The 24225-nt window shown below is 44.7% G+C and overlaps 1 protein-coding gene and 1 long non-coding RNA gene across 10 annotated transcripts in view; one reads left to right on the plus strand and one right to left on the minus strand.

Annotated features, from left to right (window-relative positions):
* Positions 1 to 24225, minus strand: part of APBA1 (amyloid beta precursor protein binding family A member 1) — a 226085-nt gene that overhangs the window by 14264 nt on the left and 187596 nt on the right. For 6 of the 9 annotated variants that reach the window (XM_045373135.2, XM_005581888.3, XM_065530671.1 and 3 more), the window contains 7 exons: positions 23984 to 24023; positions 20137 to 20282; positions 10501 to 10533; positions 9396 to 9482; positions 8571 to 8756; positions 4456 to 4635; positions 1897 to 2109 (listed from right to left, as the gene is read on the minus strand). In XM_045373135.2, the coding sequence (XP_045229070.1) occupies positions 1897 to 2109; positions 4456 to 4635; positions 8571 to 8756; positions 9396 to 9482; positions 10501 to 10533; positions 20137 to 20282; positions 23984 to 24023 (885 nt within the window). The remainder of the gene's footprint in view (positions 1 to 1896; positions 2110 to 4455; positions 4636 to 8570; positions 8757 to 9395; positions 9483 to 10500; positions 10534 to 20136; positions 20283 to 23983; positions 24024 to 24225) is intronic. The other 3 variants (XM_005581889.4, XM_074017622.1, XM_074017624.1) reach the window with 1 other exon arrangement.
* On the plus strand, positions 15891 to 20269 carry LOC141408669 (uncharacterized). Its single transcript, XR_012424779.1, has 2 exons — positions 15891 to 16084; positions 20053 to 20269. It is a non-coding gene; the product is annotated as an uncharacterized lncRNA (long non-coding RNA).

A 24225-nucleotide genomic window follows, 5' to 3' on the forward strand; every position in this document is an offset into this window, starting at 1 on the left:
GCTTCCTAGCTTGTACAATGGGTGCAACAATAGTACCTGCCCACAGAATGCTGCCCCGAAGGCTCAGCAAGTCAGTCCACACATATCTCAGAGCACACAGTGCTCAGAGCACCCAGAGCACAGACACACAGCACTGAGCACTGCAAGCCATAAGTCCTTTCACTTCTCCTCAAACTGATCAAGCTCCCTGGGGGCAGGGACTGTCTCCATGGGATCCCTGGGTCCCACAGCCCCTCAGCAGTTTTCATGCCTGCACCCAAGGTGTTTAATCAGCAACTTGCTCACTGGCAGGAGCGACTTGTGGTCCTGCCTCCCCAGCCCCACCTCCCGCTTGCCTCTCCATGTGATCACAGCAACACCAGACCAGCCTTTCCAGGCCAGGCTCAGACCCCATCTCTCCCTGACTCAACACTGGCTCCTGTCCATCAATTCAAGCAGAAACTTCCAAAGGCCACTTCCCTTTCTGCTACTGACCTAGGTTTTACTCCTTCAAGGTCAACTTTAAAATCACATAAAATGGGCTGTCTAATCACTCATAGCCTCTCACCTTTGCTCTTAGGGCCGCAGAGCCCTTGCACATCTCTAATCATCCTCCACATGCATACTGTCAAGCCAGCTTCCCCAGAGCACGGCTCTGCCTCACAGAGGCCCAATTAAACCTGTCTGAATGAATATCCATGTTCAAAGTTGATTCTCTAATCTTATCTTTAATGTGTATTAAGCAAGAGGTAGAATTCATTTAAGTGTAAGATATAAGAAAAAGAAATTAGAGGAGGCCAAAGAGGACTATTTCTTTCCAGAAGTGATTATCTTACGTGGAATTAGAATTTAATCCATTTCATTAAAAACAAAAAGGCACCATCCATGTGTCCTATACACTGACCTTAACCTCCCATCCCCACCCGCTCAGCCGAGGATGCTAGCTTTGTGATTTTTCTTTTGCTCACAATGACTATTTGCATGCATTCATCCCTTTCCTTCCCCTTCTCCCTCTCTCACACATGCACATATGTACACAGCTACATCCTAGCTAAGTCTTTCAGGAAACCTCTGCAGGACCAAAAAAAAGTTGTGGAATCTCAGTCTACCTACAGTACCACAGCACTTGGTGCAGAGCTACTGGGGTCTACAGATGCTGTCATGGAGGAGGGACATCCCAGTCACACTGGCCATGCAATCGGCAAGTTCCAATGTGCTCAAAAGACTCCACATGAATGCTTCATGTCTAAAGAGAGTCTCATTTCTTCTCAAGTATTCACATTTAATTTTCCTTCCAATAGCTCTTCTTAGCCTTATAAGCATCAGTTCAGGTTGAGCAGGAAGGATGCTCAGGTATGAAAAAGCTTCCATGGACTGGAAGAGAGTTTCCTTCTTCTTCTGGCAACGAGCACATGTGAGTTGCTTTACCTGGGGTCTGAGGGAGGACAAACTCACCTGCATCATAGTCAGGGCCACTGGGAAGGAAAAAGTGCTCAGATTTGAAGCATTTCTGTGATTTTTTGACAGGGATGGTAAATCGTGCCAAGTGTATCTGGCTGACTATAAGTGATTGTCTGGATTCCCAAGCTGAGGCTTTCTCTGTTGAGGCTGAGTCTGGGCTTCGTGGGAGAGTGCTGTGATTGGCTAGTGATGCCTGTGAGGGACATGCTGCTATTAGAAAGTAGTGTTATGTGAACCAAATACACTTCCCCTGATCTAAATTGATTTCAGGGAAGAATCTGTAAACAGCAACTTGATGGTAAGCTTCCTGAGTGCAAGTCCACGCCTTTTGTGTTTATGTCTTCCTTGGCGCCTGACACTTCGAATATGTTCATATACATTAATGACTGGATGGGGGTCACACTTCACATCACTTGAGGTTTACCACAGCAGCTAATTTTTCCCATATTCAGGTACCTTAATAATGCTCTGGCAGGTGGATAGAGGCAGGCCCACCAGGCTGGTGCCATTAATGGACATGATCTGGTCACCGATATTCAGCTTCCCAGATTTCTCTGCAGGGCCACCATGCATCATATTGGCAATGATCACGGTGGGGAGGATGGATCCCCAGCCAGACTCCACAATCACCACACCTAGGATTTCTCCTTTCTGCTTCTCTATGAAAACCTGGAAGGAGAAAAACATTTAGAAAGCCTACATCAGCAACCATCTGGGGTAGGCAGAAATCAAAGCCTCTCCCCCATTCCTGTCTCGCCTAAAGAGACACTTCCCTGGGGGGAAGACACTTCCCAGATGAGTTCCTGTCTTCTCAGCATTCCGCACATTTGGAATTTTTAAGAAATGAATTCACACAGGTCTACACTCTTTTGTAATTCACTCTTGTTTCACATAAACAAACTTGCCTCAGCACACAACCACAAGGACCACCAGTTTTTTTTTTTTTTCTTGTTTTTTTTTTTTTTTTTTTTTCAATTTCTTCAGTCCTGTCCTCAGTGGCAGGGGAAGAGGCTCTGTGGGTGGGTGGTGTGTTACGGTTTCTAGAAATAGCTTTTCAAATTCCATGCGCAGGTTCCCCCTCCCACAGTGCTTCCCCAATTCGCTCCGACATTTAAGTTTCTTGAGTTAAAAATAAATAAACACACAGAAACACTTCTCTGCAAGGAGAAAAAGTTGAGAAAAAAGAAAAAAAACGTGATGCTGAAGTTATCACAACCAAAGGTTGGGTGTGCACTCAGGAAGTGCATATCCTGGATACACAGATTTTTCACAACCTTTACTGGCACGGCAGAGAAGACAGGAGTTGATGTTGGATACTTGCACTCTGGGGAGGCCTGCAGAGATGCCACTAAAAGGTACTGCACCTCTTGGAAGCATCCAACAAAGAGTATGTATGTGTATTTTTGGGGGACTTGACAAAGTCCCCTTCACAAGTTGATGTCCGCTTCCCCCAGTTGCTGAAGTTCACAGTCAGCCCCTTCCCTGGAGAACTGTCCTTAGCTGAATGGGAGACACCTTCTGTTAAGGTTGAATTGTATCCCCCCAAAATTTGTATGTTGACTTCCCAACCCCCAGTGCCTTAGACTTAGATTGTGACTATTTGGAGATAAGGTCTTAACAGAGGTAACCAATTTTAAATGAGGTGATTAATATGGGCTCTAATCCAATATGCTGGTGTCCTTAAGTAAGAAGAGGAATGGTTGTCTGTCATGGGTATCAAAAAAAAGAAGAGGAAATTTGAACATAGAGACATGCATGGAGAAAGGATGATGTGAAGACACAGGATGAAGACAGCCATCTACAAGCCAAAGAGAGAGGCTTCGAACAGATTCTTCTCTTATGGCCCTCAGAAGGGACCAACACTACCAACATCTTGCTTTTGGTCTTCTGGCTGCAAGGTCTGTGAGACAATAGGTTTCTGTTGTTGAAGCCACCCAGTCCATGGTACTTTGTGACAGAAGCCCTAGTGAATTCATACACCCCCTGTCCAGCTTTGGCCAATGACCGGCGTGGGGTACAAAGGCTTGCCAGCTCCCTTGCTCCAAGGTGAGACAAATCTGTCCTGCAATCTGAGCCATGGAGCTTCCCTCCGGGTCAGAAGGAAGCTCCTTGCAGAAAGGTGGGACACCCTTCCTTGGTGTCCCACCACCAAGCTTCCCACATCCCTTCTGTTCTGAGGTACTTTCCCAACAAACCTCCGTGACAAGAATCCCCGCCTCAGGCTCTGCTTCTGGGGAATCTGACCTAAGACACCTGACAGACCCCAGTGGATAAAACGATCGCTTTCTCATTAAAAGTTCTTTTTACCTATGGGATCAAGTCCAAACCCCTCAGCTGGACTTGCAGGCCCTCCAGTCCTGACCCAGACCTCAGGCCCATCTATCTCCTTTCCTGTGCCCATCTCCTGCTCTAGCCAAACCATACTTCCCCATTCCCCAGACAAATGTGGAACTTTCTGACCTCCAGGCTTCCAACCATTCCACAGACCCTACCCTCGGCTTGCCCCTGCAATCCCCAGATCACCAGACCAGCTCGGATAGCCTCGTCTTCCTACAGGCACTCTTGAAGAGCTCAGTCTGAAACCACAGGTCATCCCCAGAGGACCACAGCATCTCTTGTCTGAAACCTGAGATCTTCTCTGTTTGTCCAAGTGTAGTTGGTTTTGATTAGTGCCTGTACCTGGCACCATCACTTAACTTTTTCAGTGCCCTTAACTAGATTGCAGGGTTTGTACAGGCAGAGTTCAGGTCCTATCTGCCTCTGGGACCCACCCCAAACTTAGCTCAGGATGACCAGGAGCAGAGGATGTGCTGCCTCTCTGTTTATACACAATAGCATTTCATGACAGGGCCCCAGAGCGGGGAGCGAGAGATGGGTGTGAGCGACTTCACGATGTCCTGCCAATACTGCACTCTTCACCCTTGATCTGCCTTCACTTCCGCGGCAGGGTGCCCCCCTTTCCAGGCCCCTACCCAGCTGACCCAGCCTGGAGAACAGCTTCAGGAAAGTACCCACATCTTTACAGTTTTCCGACTTGGAGAAGTGAATCAGGTCATCGTTGTACATGTCCTGGGTATTGAGCAGGTCACTATACTCCTTCTGGCTGAGATCTTCGGGGTTAATCCCATTGGCCCTGAGGAATTCCTGGTACGCCACGCTAAATGCCTGTCCGATGGACTGTGCAATCAGCTGAGCCTGGAACAGCAGCCAGAGAGGAAAGATGGTCAGCAGAGCAGTGCATCTGGTGAGCAGCCTGGCACGCTTCCCACCTGAACAATGGCCCTCCTGGAGTTTGAAGAAGCCCTAGATATCACACCTGCTGGGCCAGTGGCTCTACATGGGGCTACCAGTGCCCACCAGGGGCCGTTTTCAGAACGACTGGGGATGTTTTTGATTATGATGATGATCATAAGGGAGCTACCGGCATTCAGCAGACAGGAGTCAGAGATGCTGAATATCCTGCCATGCAAAAAACAGCTTGATACAGTGATGAGTCATTCTATACCCTGCATCATCTTCACAGATCCCACTGGACATTCATGAGCATGCAATACTTGTTTACAGTTATCTGAGTCCAGGATTCAACTCCAATTTATACATAAACACAAAGACTTTGTGTGACTCTAATACACATCGAACATTTCAAGAATAATACCGTGTGAATTGAGAGAAGATGTTATTTTGCTTCATTCAGTACTTCACCAGAAGGAAGCTTCATGACTTCGAAAAATCATCAACATCAGTGCTGTTGTGGTATCTGTGCTGCTGATAAATCACATACCTATCAACCTGCACATGTGCTGTTGTGCATGGTGATTCTGCACATGCTTGTAGACACATACATGTTATTTAGCCCTCAATTTGAAATGTCAACTAGGAAGTGTTTACGATATCCCACTGCACACTGTGTTCTGCTACATTCAAGCTTAATCAGGTAGGTATAAGCATCTTGACTACCTCATTATGCCTTTCAGAATGGTTGCGCCAGAGCATTTATTAATATATATTGTAATATGGTTTTATTTTAGCTTGCTTTCCACTTATCTTTCCTTTATATTACATTTATGGCCACAATTTGATTATTCTGTGAAAGATTTTTCAATAGGGGAGGTTATATTAGCTATGAATTTCATTTCAGGATAGTAATGGGTCATTAATAAAATATTTATTGTAGAAAGGGAGTGTTGGATCTAACAGAGTTGAGAACTCTGACTGGTCCAACCCTGTGTTTTCCAGTTGAGGAGATGGAGGCCCAGAGACACAAAGGAACCTCTCAAGGTCACACAGCTTACAGGAGGTGGCACTGACTTCTGCACTGGGCTTTGATAGCTTTTCCCTGCATTAATTAAGCAACATTATTAATCCAGACAGCCAAGAGCAACTGAACACTTCTCATGTGGCTATGCTGCAGTAAATGCTATACAAGGTATATGTTATGAAAAGTAAATGCCATACAAGGACCATCACTGAATCTGCATATCAATTCTATGACAGCTATTAGTATGACTGGTCCACAATCTTTCACTTGGAATGTGAGAGGCTCTGTTTCAGAATTCAAAACTTTTCCAATTTTAGAAAGGTAGCAGGGTGCAAATACTGGACATCGTGCTATAACCTCCCTTAGGGTCTGGGGAAGTACACAGAGCACAGTAACATTTCTGTGGCAAAATGTGTAAGATTCATGGTAAGCTAAACAAATCCTATAAATGGCCTCCCGGCAGGCAAGGCAGGTTTATCAGTCACCTGACTGCAAAAATCCCTTTAGTTTCTCAGAGCTTTCTAGACTTTGGAACTATGGATCTGTATTAGTGTCCCCATTGGGTAGACCAGGATATGGAGGTTGAGGGGTTAAACTGCACACTTCCTGAGAAGGGGCTGGGGGCTGAATCCAGAGCCCATCCTCCTGCCCACCACACTGGACAGCTTCTCTGTGAATTCTGATGGGCAGAAAAACAAAGCCAAACCAGAACATCTCTAGAGCAGTGTTTTAAAAACACAATTCTAACCTCCACTCCTCTTTCCCCACCTTTCCTAAATGTTGGTAAAAGCACCTTATTAACAGCAAAACAGCAACTTTCCATGTGGCTGGCTATGGGAAAAGAAATACTGAACTTTTCTCACTGTGAGAATCTGGTGACTTTACAAGTCACATCAAGAACTACCACTGTCTACCTATTGTAAAACCGGAAGGAGTAAGGCATTGCTTTCGGCATCAGAGAGGTGCATGTAGACAAACTGAAAAATATATACCTGGGAATGTGACCAGTCGACTTCCCGATCACCATTAGCGGATGCCCCTGGTGAATGCACTGGCTACTGGGATTTATGGACCACTAGCCATGTGCCACACATCAGGCTTTAACTGCAGTATCTATGAGAGTGCCGCAGCAGCCTGGCGAGGGAGGCACTATCGTCCTGCAGAAGAGGAGCCTCAGGCTTACTGGCTGCACAGCTTGGATGAGGAAGGACTCAAGCCCAGCTTGCCCAGTTCTGGAGCCAGCACACTCTGGCCCTGCTCTAGTGAAAGCAAAGGGGTAAGGTTCCAGGTTCACTCTTGCTTACCTCTTGCTTCTCCATTCTTTCCTTTCTTCTCCTTCCCAAGGAGAAGAAACCCCTCCCTAAGAGCTCCAGCCAGATGGAGGTGGCGGTGGGGCCCACAGGGATCCTTGATCCTTGTAACTCTGTCTTTTCACTGGCCTGCAGGACGCAGGAGGCTTAAAAGTCCAACTTTTCACTCTTTTGGAACTTTCTGAGAACCTCCTAAAATTCATTTTCCCCCTGTTTGCATGTTGGCCTCAGTTTTACAGGAACAGTAGGGAGAATGGCAGGCAGAGGCATTTCAAGCTCTCTGTCCTCCCAGTGACCTTGTCCTGTGGCTGCTTTCTAGAGAACAAGACCAGTAAAGGATGGTGACAGTAAGTGTCGGCATCTCCTCTCTGTGCCCACAGCCCCGACAGCTCTGGTTCCCTGGAGAAAAAGGCAGGATGGCTGCTGACACCTAACTTCCGAGAGGAAGGCAATTTCTGCAGCTAGATGAACGCTGTACTGGAGAAGAATGGCCTCTTTGAAGGAACCAAGGCTACAAGACGCCATCTTCTCTTCACAGATCAGGACTCTGTGCTCCATGCGAGAAACAGAGCTTATTCCTCTGCGTCAGGAGGAAACATGAGCACAGTCAAAAGCAACGGTCCTCAGGCGGTGGGTGAGTTTTCTGCTGTTAAAGATTACTATGGGGCTGTGGCCTCCCCTGGGAGGCAGCTTCTGAGGCCCAGATGGCGAGGGGAAGTAGGGGAGCACCTAGGAGCAGCTCAGGTGCTAATACAGTTTGCAGCCTGGTGGCCTCACTAGCAGCTTGGGTTACAACCCTGAAAGCAGGCCAAATGAAAAAATGGCTTCTGTTGTAAACAAATTTTCTCTGTTGACCACATCACCCAGAGAAATGGAGCTTAGGAATCACTGACTTTGCGCCAGGAAGAGGAGCTGGTTTTCCTAAGGACTGGGGTGGGCAGTGCTGTTGTCTGCTGGGGAGGGACAGGGATGCTAACTTTCCTGTAGCCCAGAGGATGGTCCTGGACCACAAAGAACTGTCCTCCCAAAATGCCCTCATGCTTGGGCAGACCTGCTCAAACCCCTACAGGGGGGCCAAATTCTTCCTACTCTTCACCTCATCCCAAAGTCTCTAATAACTCGGCCTCCTTTCCCTTCCTCAAAGGGAAACGCAGCTAGCCCCTGACTCAGGGCCTTCACATCTGCTCCTTCCTCATTCTCACTTTATTCAGGTCTCTGCTCCAAGGTCACCTCCTCAAGCGAGGGCTTTGTTGATCACCCTACCTGACATAGCCCCTGTCCCTCCATCCCTTGACCCTGTTTTATTTGTCTGTGAATGCACTCCCCACTACCCAATTTTACATTAAGTATATTTACCTATTGATTTTCTGTCTCCTTTCAGCCCTTGCGATGAGTACCCTGTCTGTTTTATTCAGACTTGTATCTCTAGTGCTGGAACAGTGCCTGACACACAGTATGTGCACAGTAAATACATGTTTCATGTGTGATGAATTAGACTGAATCAGGTTCTGAAAAGTCAAGAGAACCTAACCCAGAAGGAGATCAAAGGAAGCAACCCTTACATCCTCAGACTCGAAGACGTGGCAGATCATCTTGTACTGCCTTTTCCCATCCTGGGATGGGTGGGAGGCTTCCACGTTCTCCTGGGAGTTGGAACGAGGCATCCGCCGGCGGGCCATCAGCACAACGATGTTCCCAATGTCCGCAATGTAGGAAATGGTCCTCAGAGGGTGGTCCATCATTGTCTCCTGGAGGTAGGAGGAGAGGGCAGGTAAGTCCAGCTTGGCATCTAATGACCCAAGAGAGCGCCTGCCACCCCATGACCCAAGAGAGCACCTGCCACCCCATAGCCAGTCAAGTATGTTCACATGCAGGGTGGGCTCCCCGGCTCACTGCAAAGCCCATGGTGAGGGATTAATGAATCCCAACCCAGGCCTGAGGGCATTTCCCTTGGCTAACCAAGAGCAGGAAATGATCTGTGGCAGGTGAAAAGAAATAAGAAATTCCAAACAGTAGAATCTCTTGTGGGGAAGTTAAAAAAAAAAAAAGACAAAAAAAAAAAAATCAAAATGGCATGGCTGTTTCTGTTTTTGTGTGCAGGAGTGTATGAATGATTTTAAACCCAATTTCTTAAAAGACAAATGTGTCCACATTAATGAATCCTCTGATTAAAATTTCTGAAAATGCTAAACGTCATCCATGTCTTAGGGGCGTTTTTGGGCTTTAAGAAAGCAATCCCAAACCCCATCCAGCAGCAGGCACTGTGAACACCACCTTCTAGCTCACTGGGGCCCAGCATCTGGGGACAGCCGCTCTACCGACACATGCATCTCTGAGTTACGATGCCACTAAGCTTCCCCCTGGGAAAGGTGGAAGCCAGCTGATACCTGTGTGTCAGCGTTCAGCACTTTGATTCTCTGGGTAGAAATGAAGAGATCCACCTCAGTCATTGGCTGAGATTCGCCTTCAGGAGCCTGAGAAGAAAAAATGCACCAAGAGAAAGTTTGACCACACTGCCCTGACCCAGATGCAGAAGGAGTCAGGTTAGCTCACACACAGGCACCAAGACACAGTTACCAGAACAGCAATACAGACTCTAGGCTTAAACTGCCAAAGCTGAAGGTACCACACAGAGGATGGACACATGGACAAGAGTTAGCACCTTTAGGTTACAGGGAAAAACGCAGAATCCCCTTTTCTTCCTCCCCTATAGAAGCAGTAACTCACTGCAGTAGATTTCACTCTTTGAACGATGATGGCAAGTGGCGCTCTCTGTAAGGGTTTTGGAGCCCAACAGATTGAAGAAATGGGGCAAAAAACTCGTACCAAAAGACCTTGGGGAAGTCGCTTAGAATTTGCCTCTGCTTGAGCCGATGGAAGACAAGGTTCATAGCAGCTGCAAATGAAGCCATTTGGATGCAGTTCTGGTAAGAGGGTCTTTACATTTTACACACCACCCCAGCAACACCGAAGCAGTCCTGAAGCCACCCCATTAAGAAAGAGCCCCAATGCCTCAACGTCCCAGGAGTAGTAGTTCATAAGCACCTAGAAGCTCCACAACCAAAAAGCGCAGTCTGGTTCATTTAGGGCTTAACTCTGTACATGTGTGGTTATTAGCGAGTTTTCTTTTTTGCATCCAGCAATCTGACAAATCCACAAATCAAGCATAACTACAATCGAACAGACTCAAGTCCCTGCCACATCGATGCTCCTGAATGGTTGGAACTTCCATACTACTATACGATTCATTTAGCATCTCCAATCTGCTCCCTGTCGTTCCTCTGAAGTGAAATGACTAATGAGCAACAGAAAACGGCCACCTTCGGCAACTGAGTTTTGAGAAATGCTGGCTTATGGGGCGGTTCAAAAAGAAATCTGAACAAAAACTTGCTGGATGCAGAAAACAAAAACACGAAAATATAAAAAGGTAAAACAGAAACGAATGAAAAGAACAGGCATAACACCAAGCTGATGAAGTTGTTTGTACTGCACCTTCTTCCTGCTTTTGGCTAATTTCTGGGCCATCTGCTTAGCATGGAACAAACAGAGACAGGAGAATAGTTAGAAAGAATTTGCAGAGACTCAAAGTCAAAAAGGGAATTGACAAACTAATACTGAATAGTGGCATAAAGCGTTTCTGTGGGAAGAGGACTGGCTTTTAAAAATCCCAGTCTAAAGATAATCAATGTCGTAATTCAGAATTTAGTATGTGGGAAGTGGTGAAGTGAGACAAAGGAAATGTGTTGGGTGCTTCTTATACTTAATTGCGATTGATCTTTCCAAAGAACCAAGTTTTGGCTCTGTTAATTTTCTTTATTATAGGCCTGGTTTTCTATTTCACTGATTTCAGCATAGACCTTTATTTCCTTCTACTTTCTTTGGGTTTAATTTGCTGACTTCTCAGTTTCCTGAGATAAAAACTTAAATTATGGCTTTTCAAACTTTATTCTGATATTCAAAGCTATGAATCTCCCTCTAAGCATTGCTTTGGATGTATTCCACAAATTTTTGTGTGTTTCAACTTAATCATTATTCCATTAATTTTTTTTTCAAATTTCCACTACAATTTCTTCTTAGAACCTTGGATTATTTAGAATTGTATTATTAATTTTGATACATTTGGGGATTTTCTAGTTATTTTTTATTTATTATTATTATTTTTTGAGATGGAGTTTTGTTCTTGTTGCCCAGGCTGGAGTGCAATGGCGTGATCTTGGCTCACCGCAACCTCCGCCTCCCAGGATCAAGAGATTCTACTGCCTCAGCCTCCCGAGTAGCTGGGATTACAGGCATGCACCACCACACCTGGTTAATTTTTGTATTTTTTAGTAGAGATGGGGCTTCTCCATGTTGGCCAGCCTGGTCTCAAATTCCTGACCTCAGGTGATCCACCTGCCTCGGCCTCCCCAAGTGCTGGGATTACAGGTGTGAGCCACCGCGCCCGGCCTCTAGTTATCTTTTTCTATTGATTTTGGAATTAATTCCACTGTGGTCAGAGAACACAGTCTGTATGTCAATCTTTTGAAATATGCTGAGGCTTAGTTGTATGTTCCAGTACATGACTGACTTTGATGGATGTGCCATGTGGACTTTAACATACGCATTCTGTAGTTGTTGGGGACAGGGTTCCATCAATGACAATTAGGTCAATTAAGTTGGTTCAGAGTATTGTTCAAACCTTCTATGTACTTGCTGGTTCTTTAATCTGCTTGTTCCATCATTTATTGAGTGTGTCAAAACCTCCAGCTGTTATGTGGATTTATCTGTGTATCCTGATTCCGTCAATCTTTACTTTATCTTACAGCTATGTTATAAGGCACGCACATATGTAGGATGGTATGCCTGCTTGATACATTGATCCTTTCATTGTTCTCCCTCTTTAGCTCTAGTAATACTTCTTGCCTTAAATTTGTGTAATATTAATGTAGTTTACATCTAACTAAAAATGGATGTACCATACTCCCTTTTGCTCACAATTAAAAGACAGCATAGTTGATAAAAGCAGAGAGTGGGGCTGGATTGTCCAAAACCAAGTCCTGGCTCTGCCATTTACTAGCTGTGTGACTTTGAGGCAAGCCACTGAACATCCCTGTGCCTCAGTTTCTTCATCTGTAAAATGAAGATAAAAATAGTATCTACCTCACAGGGCTGTTTTGAGGACAAAATGAATACATGCAAAGCTCTTCAGTGCCTTGTACATTCTAAGCACTATATTTGTGTTTGCTGTTATATGATTATAATTGACCTAGATCATGATGAAATTTCTTGCCTTTTGCTAAGGCTTGCTATTTATACAGATCTTCTACAAATAATGGTGAGTCCATGGCCAAACTGCAGATGCTGTTGTGGTAATGGGAGTGGGGTGTAGGAAGAACTGCTCTCTCATATTCCTGGGTACTCACCTGGTAGAAAAGCTCCTCTGCTCTCAGCAGCACATCTCTGTTTCATTAGTGACTAAAATATGTTGCCTATACTGCCTCATTGTAGAGAAACTGGATGAGTCAGCCATCCAGACACCACATAGTGAATCTCTGGTACACCCGGGAAACTAGGGCCACCGCACTCCCGCACAGATGCCCTGCTGTTCTTACTGGTGGCCATGAGTTCACAGTGAATAGTCTGCTCTGAAAAAGTATGAAGGTAGCAACTGTGTCATCCTGACTGCTGCACATTGCAGTGGAAATATTTCTGCATCTGGGAAGTGACCGTATGCTGATGTTATACCACGCCACACCACGAGGATTCCCATGTGGAATCCCAGAGTCTGGCCAGGGATGTTCTGACTGGCGTCAGTTATAACCTGCATAACTGACAGCTGGGAGATCTTTAATGTTTGTTTGACCTTGACCTCTCCTGAAATGATATGGCAGCAATATAGGAATTTCCATTACTTTGGATACCAAACCTGACAGCTGTTGGTCAAAATTCAACTCTAGGGAACCGATTTGAAAGAACTCTTTCAAAAGAAAATAGGTTCCACCATCCCTCGAGTACCCAAATTCCTTTTTTTTTTTTTTTCTGGAACTGGTGTTGAGGAAGAGGATCCAAAAGGCAAACCGAGTCTCATGAAAGGTATTCTGAAACTTTTTTTTTTGGGGAGTGGGATGGGGGGACAGAGTCTCGCTCTTTCGCCCAGGCTGGAGTGCAGTGGTGCCATCTCGGCTCACTGCAACCTCCGCCTCCCAGGTTCAAGCAGTTTTCGTGCCTCAGCCTCCTGAGTAGCTGGGATTACAGGCACCTGCCACCATGCCCAGCTAATTTTTGTATTTTTAGTAGAGACAGGGTTTCACCATGTTAACCAGGCTGATCTCAAACTCCTGACCTCAGGTGATCCACCTGCCTTGGCCTCCCATAATGCTGGGATTACAGGTGTGAGCCACTGCGCCTGGTCTGAAACAGTTTTTATGAAGTTAAAAATATTCTGTGGATTTAGAGTAATACCATCTTTAAATCACTCATGATATCCAAGTACCCTACAATAAATTATAATTTAAAATTTAAATATAACATCACAGAAGATGGGAGAGTTGGAGCCAGAATGAGAAATTAGGGTAGCAGAAAGGGGTCCAAGAGAAACATAAGGCCAGCATGCATTTTTAAGCCAGGAATGCCAACATCTATTTAAACCCTTGTGTTTCCTGGGATTGATCATGGCTTACCACATGGCGGGGTGTGGTGCAAAGGACAAACTGCAGCACCACCCACCCACTTACTCCATCCACAATGTGTACTGAGTTTCTGCCGTTGTTAAGACACTAGATTAGTCGTGCCAGGGATGCTCCTGACTATTCTATCTTTTCTTTCCCCACTGACATTTGCTGAGAACTTGTTATGTGCCAGAATCCTTCGAAGTATTTCCCATAAATCAGTGTAAAAGCTTACAACACCCCTGTGAGCTACTACCCTGCTAGGTGGTAAGCCATGATCAATCCCATGAAACACGAGGTTTAAGTAGATGTTGCCATTTCTGCCTACATTGTGTTATCCTCATTTTTCAGAAGAGGGAAATGTGGCACAGAGAGGCTAATTAACTTGCCCCAGGTCACACAGCTGTGAAGTGGCAGAACAGAGATTCAAATTCTGGCAATCTCACTCCACTGTAAACCCCTAGTTGTGCAACTGGGGCAAGCTTGTCATCTGTAAACTTCTCCATTTGTCTACACCATGCGGTGAACAATACCTACCTCACAATATTCTCTACCTCATCCATTTTGAGGAGTAAATGAGAATGAGATAATGCATGTGAAGGGCCTAATACTTTACTGATCATAGACTTTTTCAACTAAGCTGGGAAATGATACAACTTAGGCAAAGCTATAATGATAGATATTTTACTTCTACAATGAAATCATAATTTTGAGACAATCACAAAAGAATGAAAAAATCTGATCTTTGGGACAGGCTAGTTAAGATGGATATATGAATATTTGATGATGGATGCAGCTTGCCAAAATGCACGGACCACAAGATACCTAAACACCATTTGTAATCTAATTGCATAAGCTTCATAGGAAGAATGGAGACACAACACCACACTCCAGGTGGATGGACACGAAGCAGTCTCTGTGGCTCAGGTAGGGCTCAGCAGGCCACCCTATCTTCTGGCTGAAGAGCAGAGAATGAAGTGGGAATGAGAGTGGAAGGCAAGGTAGAGATGCAGTGGAGAGCAAGGAAGACAAGTGAGCTCATTGTGCTGGCTTCCAGTCGGGCTCTCTCTAGATACGGGGTAGGCGTGAGTCCCACGCTGTCAGGGGAGAGGTGTGTTTCTATCTAGGGCACATTAAAGACTCACAGCACATAGTGCAAAGCTCTCTCTAGAAGTTTCTCCCAAAACATGTTCCAGAGAATACTACCAATAAGACAGGTATCTATCAAATGGTGACAATTAGCAGGTATCTATCGCATGGTAACAATGTATTCTGTGCTCAAGTAATTATGGGAGCTGCTAGTTAAAGTGAACGAAATCTTCTCAGTGTAGGACTTCCCAGAGCCTTTAAGAGGAAGACATCTGTAGCAAATATCCGAAAAGGAGATCTATTTTCTTGCGCTCATTTGCCAGTGGAACTCTATTAGTGACAAGCGCTCAGCCTGACTAGAATGCTGCAGGGCACAGTGGAGGAAAGATGCCTCACACCCTGGCGGGTCCACCTTCTCTAAGGCAGTGGTTCCCAAACGCTGGTGCAGAGCGGAATCTCCTGGACAGCTCGTTAAAACACAGACTCCCGGGTGCCACCTTCTGAGCTTCTGACTCAGTAGGTTTGGGGTTGGGCCTGAAAACCTGTACTTCCAATAAGTTCATAGGCAATGCTGATGCTACTGGTCCGGGGATCATGCTTTGAGAACCACAGCTCTAATGCAATCCCCTAAAGTACATGAGGGCTCTCTGGAAGGACATTACTTCTCAAAAATGATGACCAACAAAGGCAGAATGAACACATTAGGGAGGGACCAAAGACCAAAACAAACAAACAAAATTTAATGGCAGATGTCTTCTAATTCTGCTATTGTGCTCAGATATGTCATCTCTTAAATTGTGGTAGATAGAAAAGCCTTTAAATTTCAGAGCCCTCAGCTTACCTTGTATTATTGTTACCTAACATTCTTTTTGGCTTCTTTTTACTGCAAGTTTCTCAAGCTCAAGAACTGCGTATTGGTTAATTTTTATTCTGAAAGGGCCTATCACAGGAGTCTGCACAGCAACAGTTGGCATTTGGGGCCAAATTCTTTTGTTTCTTTTCACATTAAGTAGAAAATACCTGGCCAAACTGCAGCTCCAAATTCTCTCTCCATGTGGCAATGAATCTTGTAAGTTTTTTGTTAAACTAAGAATACAGTAACTTTCAAAACCCCAAGTCCAAGTCCAATGAGCAATGTTCAATTTTAGTATACAGTTGGTACTACTTGATCGGCAGACACCACAATCGACAAATGGAACAGAAATTAAAGACTGCTTTGAAATGGAAACCTAAGCTTCAAGGTCAGCGTCTGTTCAGAGATAAAGCACCATGAGTACCAGGGTGCGTGGTGAGCAGTTTTCATTCACATCCAGCCACGTCCATCTGGTCAAACAAACAATGTAGGCAGAGGAAGAGAGGGACAAAACTGGGGTCCCTGCAGGGAGTGAGGGAAGAAGGAGGAATCAGAAAACAAAGGAGGAAACTACCCCCACCTTTGTTTAGGTGAAAGTGCCAAGCCAGAAATTACTAATCAGCTTGGGGTTAAGGACATTGCTAAATGGATTGCAAAATAAATCCACAGAGCTTTTCTTTCTCCTTCTTTCCTGGATGGATGCTATAAAGTCTGCAGCTTTACTATGCTCTGTGTCCTTTCTGCCAAGGTGGCCTAGAATAACTCGTTCTGAAAGGTCAGTCTCTCTTTCGGAAACAGCATGGCACCATCTTCCTTACAGAGCAGTGTCTGCCAGGCACATGTGGGCACCCGGTGCAAGCTCCTTCCACTTGAGCCCAGCCCAGCCTGCTCAGGATCAACACTCTTTGCCCCCAGCTTCCCTTTGCACTGATGAAATCCATGTACGCTCCCTGACACAGTCACTTTTTGGAGAGTGCTCACTTAAACAGGCATCTCCATTTACACTTGGAAAAGGCTTCTAGCTAGATGTAACGTCAACCAATCTGACAAGCATTTTAATGGACGTAAAAGGAACATGAAGCAGAAAATATTTAATGACAGGCAACAGTTCCTTCCAATGCGTAGATGCACATTGTAAACTGATACTTATAAGTTATGAGTGAAATGTAACCATTTAATTTTACCACTCTATAATGAATTCCTCACGCCAGAGTAATTTGCTTGTAAAAATAAATATATGTTTTCCAGATGTGTATTCTGCTCTAGGCAGGTCTAAAATGTATTTATAATCAGAAAGCCTCTATCTTGCTTGTTCTGATCAACAGAGCCATCTAATTTTTGGTTCAAATGAACTGTGGAACTTCGGGATACCAATCCTTTGGAAGCTTTGAAGTAAAATCTCTGATTTCTTATGAGGCAGCTGGACTTTAAAGAAGGAATAACAACACTATAGGACACCACTGTGGAAATAAGAAAAGGATAATTCACAATACAATTGGCACTGATGAGCTTTGGTACAGGGATGCTGTGTACCTTGAACATTGCTTTATGTACAAGTGATGTGCCCCGTGCCTGCTTTTTCCCTGTAAGGCCATCTCAGCACTACCTAAGTGTCATAAGGAGACTAGAAAGGCATAAATGTTCTATCTGTAGGAGTCCAAAGCTATCAGAGTGCTAATAAACAAGGTGTCCCAAATGAAACCTGAACCTTAAAACTTTGAAACCTTGATGGATAGAACCTAGAAAAAACTAACCTCAAAGCAACATGCAGTTTTCAACCTCAGGAGTCTTCAGTACTCTTTTGGGGGCAGACTGCAGCTTTATTCTGGAAGATTTGCCTGAATGGGCTCTGGTAGCATTCCTTGATAGGGGCTCTTTGGCATTTTGGTAGAGATAAAATATTTGTTTTGTGGCTCTGCCCTGGACGTTATAGTGTCTTGAGCACACCTGGCTCTGACCCAATGAATGCCCCCAGTCACCGCGACAAGCAGAGGTGCCTCCACTCGTTTCCAAACACATCTTCTGAAGGCAGTCCCTGTCTATCAGAGACCCCAAGTGAGGCACACCAGGCTTTTGGGCTTCCACCAAACCTGGGGAAGCTAAGAGCACCATTCACCTGGAAGCCCAGGAGGCATATCTGGTAACCATGGGGCACGTGGAGTCAGAACTATGTCTCTATGTCTCTTTGATTTAAAGTTCTCTGCTCTGTACAAAATAGGATGTGACTGTGCCTGAAAAGCAGCTTGTTCTCTCTGAGAGGCTTGTGGGTTGTTGCTTTGAATGCTGTGCCTGGAAGACAACTAAATTAAGATGGAGAAGACCTTGGGGAGACTTTCTGGCACAATGTCACCACTTTGTAGAAACAGGAAGACAGCGAAAGGGAACTAGGCCAAGCTTGGATGGGCGGCTCCCCAAGAACCTGGTGAAGTTCTATCCGTAGCATTGTTTAGTCTCAAAGTCCCAAAAGGTATGAAGGTCAGACTGTCTCCAAGGAGTTGTACTGTTGGGAGCCATGGAGCAAGGCACATCTCTTTGGGCAGGGGATGGGGCTTACCTTAAAAGAACTGGACCCTCCCACTGTCCATCAGTCTGGGAGAGGCTAATTTTAGAAGAAGACAAACACCACAGACATGGGCCTTATGGCAGCAGGGCCTCTGAGGCATAGGCAAGGTTTGTGTGCCCCAGATGAAGTGGCTGAGTGGATCCCTGACACATGGAAGGAACTAAAAAGTCCTGTCAGTAATCCTGACACGAGGTCTGGCCTAGCAGGGTGGTGACAACAGCCACTCTTGAGGCAGTTGCAAATCACTCCTCCCTGGTTTATAAAAACATCAGTAGACATGTCAAAAGTTGCAGCATAGGCTTACTGTCCTAGGAGGAGTTAAGGGAATGGCCAGCTCTGAGCTTGGGGGAGAAGCGTTTCCTCCAAGTGCAGAGAGGTGGTCAGATCAGTGGGTGACACACAGAGGCCCCAGCAGCAGGAGCAGCAGTGAGCAGCCTGAGGAGGAAGCCATGAGAGGGACATGGGGCCGTTCACACAGCATCCTGGGAACTGCAGGATAACTGGACAGCTGAGGGTTCAGGGGCATCATAATTACGGTGTCGGTGATGATATGAGCTGCTTATTATTTACCACATGGCGGAGTCTGGACACGTGACTATCATAAGAATCAGCCTGGGCATGAGGCCCAAGCCAACTGCCTCTCCTCTGCAAGCACCTCCTGGAATTGTTGGTCACTTACTGTTCCTTTCTACCTCTCAGGCAGAAGGCAGCGGTCAGAGGTGTTCACATCTGCAGGCTTCCCCTGCACTCTGGTGACACTCTGGCTGAGCTTGAGGACAAGGATCTCACTTTATCAGCTGCTGTTTTTCCTCCCTGCCAAGACCCTGCACAGCCCTGCATGCCTAAGTGCTCAAGGAATAATTTTTTCTTTGATTGCGAGATTAAGGAGTCTCAGTTACTGTGGTCTACCTGTCCCTCTTTCTCTTTCCACATTACCACACAAACACCAGGATGCAACCTGGAAGTGTATGAGAGAGAAGGTATGAAATACGGAGTGGCTCCTTGAGGAAAGAATCCATTTGGACCAGTTGAAACTGGATAAAACAGACTCTTGCAAGGTCTAACCTATTCCAACTTGCTGGAAATACCTGGTCCTGAACTTCTACCATGAAGTTCTGCTGTCCCTAGGGCTCTAGGTGACAATGGCCTCAAGGCTCGGGGAGACTGCCCAGTGGTTCCAGGTACTGGTGGCACAATGGCAAGTGGATGACATGAATGTACCTGAAGTGTTCCTGGACTCCTGGTTTGCCCATTATTCTAGGTAGTTTTGGTATCGTGGTGGAGATTCTAGAGCTCTGCATTTCTGCATTTATTCATGGGAATAAACCGGTTCTGGATGGTTCAAACTAGTTGTGAATGACTTAAACCAGATGAGAGTGGTTCCTCCTGGATCAAAAAGGCTCGTTCCTTTTATGTCTTGATTAAACAGATTCAAACATGTTATGACTGGCTCAAACTAGTTTAAACTGGATTAGCCTTACACTGACCTTAGACTAGCCAGGTTAGATTTGATCAAAGGGTTCACTGTCCTTGAAGCAAGCCAGTTCAATCTAGCTTGAACAGGATGGACTGGTTCAAAAGCAATGCCACCTAGTTTGAACCAACTCTGTAACATGAATGTTTGCCACTGACCTCCAGCTGTCAGTGGAAATCCAGTGGTACATGTCGTGCACTTGAGACATAATACTCAAAATGGCATCCTTCCTCATTACATCAACTTTTCAAAGGTTGTGATCATAAGTACTTCTTCTCAAGACTGGCCATTTATAACAACCTAAATAGATCATGTTTGTACATAAAGACCCCAGTAGACTTTGGAAATTTTTGTTAACAGGCACGTGCATAAGCACTGCCTGTCTGATGTCATCTCAAACCATTCTCCTCTAAACTAGATGTGGAGCCATGGCCAGTGCTGTAGACTGCTCAAGTGCCCACACCTGCCCACCATCCCTGCTGGAGCACCCAGATGTCCTCACCTTGATCCTGCTTACGGCTTCCTGGGCCTGCATCATGCGCACATTTTTGGAAGGAGTTTTGTCTGAGAGCAGCTGGGTGGAGCCAAGGTAATTGGCAGCAAAAATGATTCCATCGATCAAGTCTTCGGGGTCGCAGGGTCCCGGAACTGTAACACACAGAGCCACAGTGAGGGAAGCCATCCTGGGGCGGGGCCTGCCAACCCCGTCAATGGCACGTCACCCCTCTTCCATGCCTCACCACTGGCACAGGTGAGGCAGAGCAAACCGCTGGTCTAAGGCATCTTTCTGTGTCTATCTGCACCCACACCTCATTTTCAAATAGAAGGCACAGTTTCTAGAATAATTTGCTTCTCTAAAACCATTTACTATGGAAAGTGATGCAAATATTTACTTAAATATGGAACATAAAATTCAGCAATAAAGCATACTGTTTCTCCTGTTAGACTGAGCTCTTAAGGGACAAAGACCATGTCATATTCACCTCTGATTCTCTTGTGTCTTACTGCCACCCAGGTGGTATCAACTACATGTTTGCTGGATAAATGGTTAAGTAACTAGATGGCTGTCTTTTTAGAAAAGCTTTTTACAGCAATTCCTATTACTTATCTCCCATTCATATCTCCTCCCCCATTTAGTCCATAATGGAAGAAACAAATTTATAGATCAGAAAAATAGGATATCTGTTTCAGAATGTCTGGATTCCTGTAATGGCTTCTGACCTCAATTGTGCAAGACAGATAACATGACCTCAAAGCCACGGTCCCATGCTGTCAATCTTGTTCACTTACAGGGTATAATGTTCTTGGCCTGTGCCTACACACAGACAGATTCCAAGGAAAATCAAATTTTCTGTTCTAATTTACCAGCCTTTTAAGTCAAACCTGTTTTAAATATTTTAATTGGGGGCACCTGATTCTAACCACAATTAGAATTGTAATTCTAATTGTAAACCCTAACTCGAAATTAAAACATGTCTGTGATTAATATATAACTGTATAACAGTCCACTTAAAAAGGCATTTTAATCTGCAATTGAACATATATATTTTATTTTCTTTTTTTTTGAGACAGGGTCTCACTCTCTCACTCAGGCTGGAGTACAGCGGTGTGATTTCGGCTCACTGCAACCTTTGCCTCCCAGGTTCAAGGGATACTCCCACCTCAGCCTCCCAAGTGGCTGAAACTACAGGCACTACCATGCTTGACTAATTCTTGTAGTTTTTGTAGAGATGGGGTTTTGCCATGTTGCCCAGGCTGGTCTTGGACTCCTGGGCTCAAGCAATTTGCCCGCCTCAGCCTCCCAAAGTGCTGAGATTATAGGCATGAACCACCACACCTGGCCCTATGTATTTTATTTGCCTTGAGTGGTACATCTGGGGAGACTAAAATATACATTTTAACTCACTGTTAAAACCTCAGGGTCTTAAATTAGATAACTTGTAATGGAAACAATTTGCTTTTTCCTCTTGGAAGGCTAATCTGAAATGCTTTTTATTTTTACCCTTAAACATCAAGCTCATCTTGAGTTTACACAGCTGTGTCCTGTGCTGAACTACTTATCAGAGTACAGATGTAAAATAATCTACTCATTTATCTAAAACTAAGGTGGTGCTTGAAACAAAGAAATTAGAAGTGTTTTAGGAAGGGCTTTCACAAAGCATCTATGTAGTAATTAAATAAGGAAGCCTGTTATTTGTCTTATTCTCCATTTTTACAAGCAAGACTTCGAGGCTAACACTGTAAGTGGTACACAGACAAATCTGCCTCCACTACTTACCAGTAATTCACACTCTGCTCAACAGCCACAGGGGCCTGCTCCGAATCTTTTATAGATGGGAGACGGATTCGGGCTATATATGATATACAGGTTCAGTTGTATGTCAGGGAAGCATATAAAATAATATATGAACAGGTCTGAATCCACATTACACTTTATATAAAGTAAAAGATTGTCAGTTCTTCCATGATAAGTTCCTAGTGATGCATTTCAGTGTTATTGAAACATAATCATTATTGCCAACCAGATATGGAGAAGAAAGATCTCATCTGGGAAATGAACTTTAAAAGTCTTCCATCTATTTTTTAAAAATCAACGTTAAAAGAAAAACAAAAACTAACTACCTTCTCTACGGGACTTGTAACATCATACATTCTTCTCTGATTTGGCGCTACGGGCGCTATTCACTGACAAGGTCCCTTTTTGACTACAGTAAGTGTGGGTATGGGGAAACGTTTAAAAGCAATCCAAATTATATTTAAATGACTGTAGAAATGCCAAGCAGCCAAGACACACAAATATCAGACCTAAACACATTTTGAGATATGATCTTATTGCCATTTATCCTTTCAGGAAATTGAATATAATTGAATGTCACTGTCACCGCATCACACCCAGAAAAATAAAAGCCCCAATTTCATAAATTCACTTTGGGCTCAGTGCTAGTATATTCTTACAAAGTTAAAAAAAATTAAACCCTTAATGATCCTGTGTCAGAGAATTGCAAGTTTTCTTTTGGCCTTTCAGAACGTGGTTTCCCTTTAGTGCTGCCTTCGGGTTGCTCTGTGGATGAGAGACCGCACACGTGACATCCTCACACTCAGGCTAACGCTGAGCCTGAAAAATCTCTAGGCCAGGGGGACGAATATGAAGAAGGGAGCTTTCAAACTTCAGAAAACTTCCCAGAGTGCTCTCACAGAATTTCAGAGCCTCACAAAACTGATGCAAATAATTTACAGATGACTGAAGAGAGAAACCTGAGTAACTAAACCAAAACTGTGAGCTTGTCCTAGGCTTTGAGCCCAAGGGTTCATGAAGGTTTATGAGCCCTGGTAACCCTTTCCCAGGCAGTGGAACACAATGACTGTTCACGCACAGGATCCAAAGGCCAGATACACCCTCAGAGAGATGTCTGGGCATTCTCTGGCCTCCAGAAAAGCCTCCTTCAAGGAAATGGTGATACACCCAGGTAGACCCTCAGCACCATCTCTAGCCAGAGAGTTGAGTGCCTCTTTGTGAATGAGAAACGGTGCCTGATTTGGTGCCCCATTTGGATGGTACAATCTCCAGCTGGAGTGCAGAGCTTGGCTGAACTTTGGCCCCACTTGGCCTCTGAGTAGGTGCCCTTGTGCAGTGAGTAACCTGCACAACCAGGTGTGGCAGCCCCACAGAGACACTAGTTTCCAGAGAGAATTATGGTGCCAGCCTGCCAATTCATAGCCTGGCTCTGCAGTGCCAACTGTGGGATCTTGGGCAAGTTATAATCTTGATGCCTCAGTTGTCTCATTATAACATGGGGATAATAACAAAACTCATTTCACAGGATTGATGTGAGGATTCAATTAGTTAGTACATGGGAGGTGCTTAGAACAGAACCTGGCAGAGTAAGCATGGGGTAACCGTTACTATTACTAGCTCATACACATAATAGATGAAAATTGCTGGGAAGGTTTTTCTTATTAAAAAAGACCAAAATTTCTGCCTTAATGTTCATTCCCACTTGAATTTTTCTTATTGAATGTACGGGGTGCACAGGGACAGAATAAGGAGACTTGGGTTTTTGATCCAATGTGACCACTGCTAAGCTGCATGACACTGGGTAAAGCCCACAGCTTCGACTCCAATTTCAGAGTCCTCATCCACATAATAGGCAAAGACGTGAGTAGGATTTTTGAGAGGCTCCCAGCTATCACCCTTCTGAGTCTAAGATTCTAAGACTGTTAACATTGTGAATAAGTGACTTTATGGCCTTTCTTCCCTTCTATTGTCTTATATCTCAGTGCTTCATATGCCCCAATACTAAAAGATTAATGAATGACTCAGTGCTCAATATTTGCTTTTCAGCTCTTACCTTCAACGTAGGTTGGGAATGAAGCCAAGCTTTTTCTTGACTGTAATTAAGACAAAGAGGTTTCAAAAAGAGCAAAGTATAATGAAATATGCATTAACACAATCATCCATGCAACATGAAAAATAAACACATCATCAGTGGCAGTTACCAGTTACTGATCATTTTTAGTTAGAGAAAGTAAAGTGCAGATAAACATGCATTTATTAGTAAAGGTTACCTAAAACCCAGAATAGTCCATTCAT

Source organism: Macaca fascicularis, chromosome 15 (genome assembly GCF_037993035.2).
Source record: "Macaca fascicularis isolate 582-1 chromosome 15, T2T-MFA8v1.1".
NCBI classification, from domain to species: domain Eukaryota; kingdom Metazoa; phylum Chordata; class Mammalia; order Primates; family Cercopithecidae; genus Macaca; species Macaca fascicularis.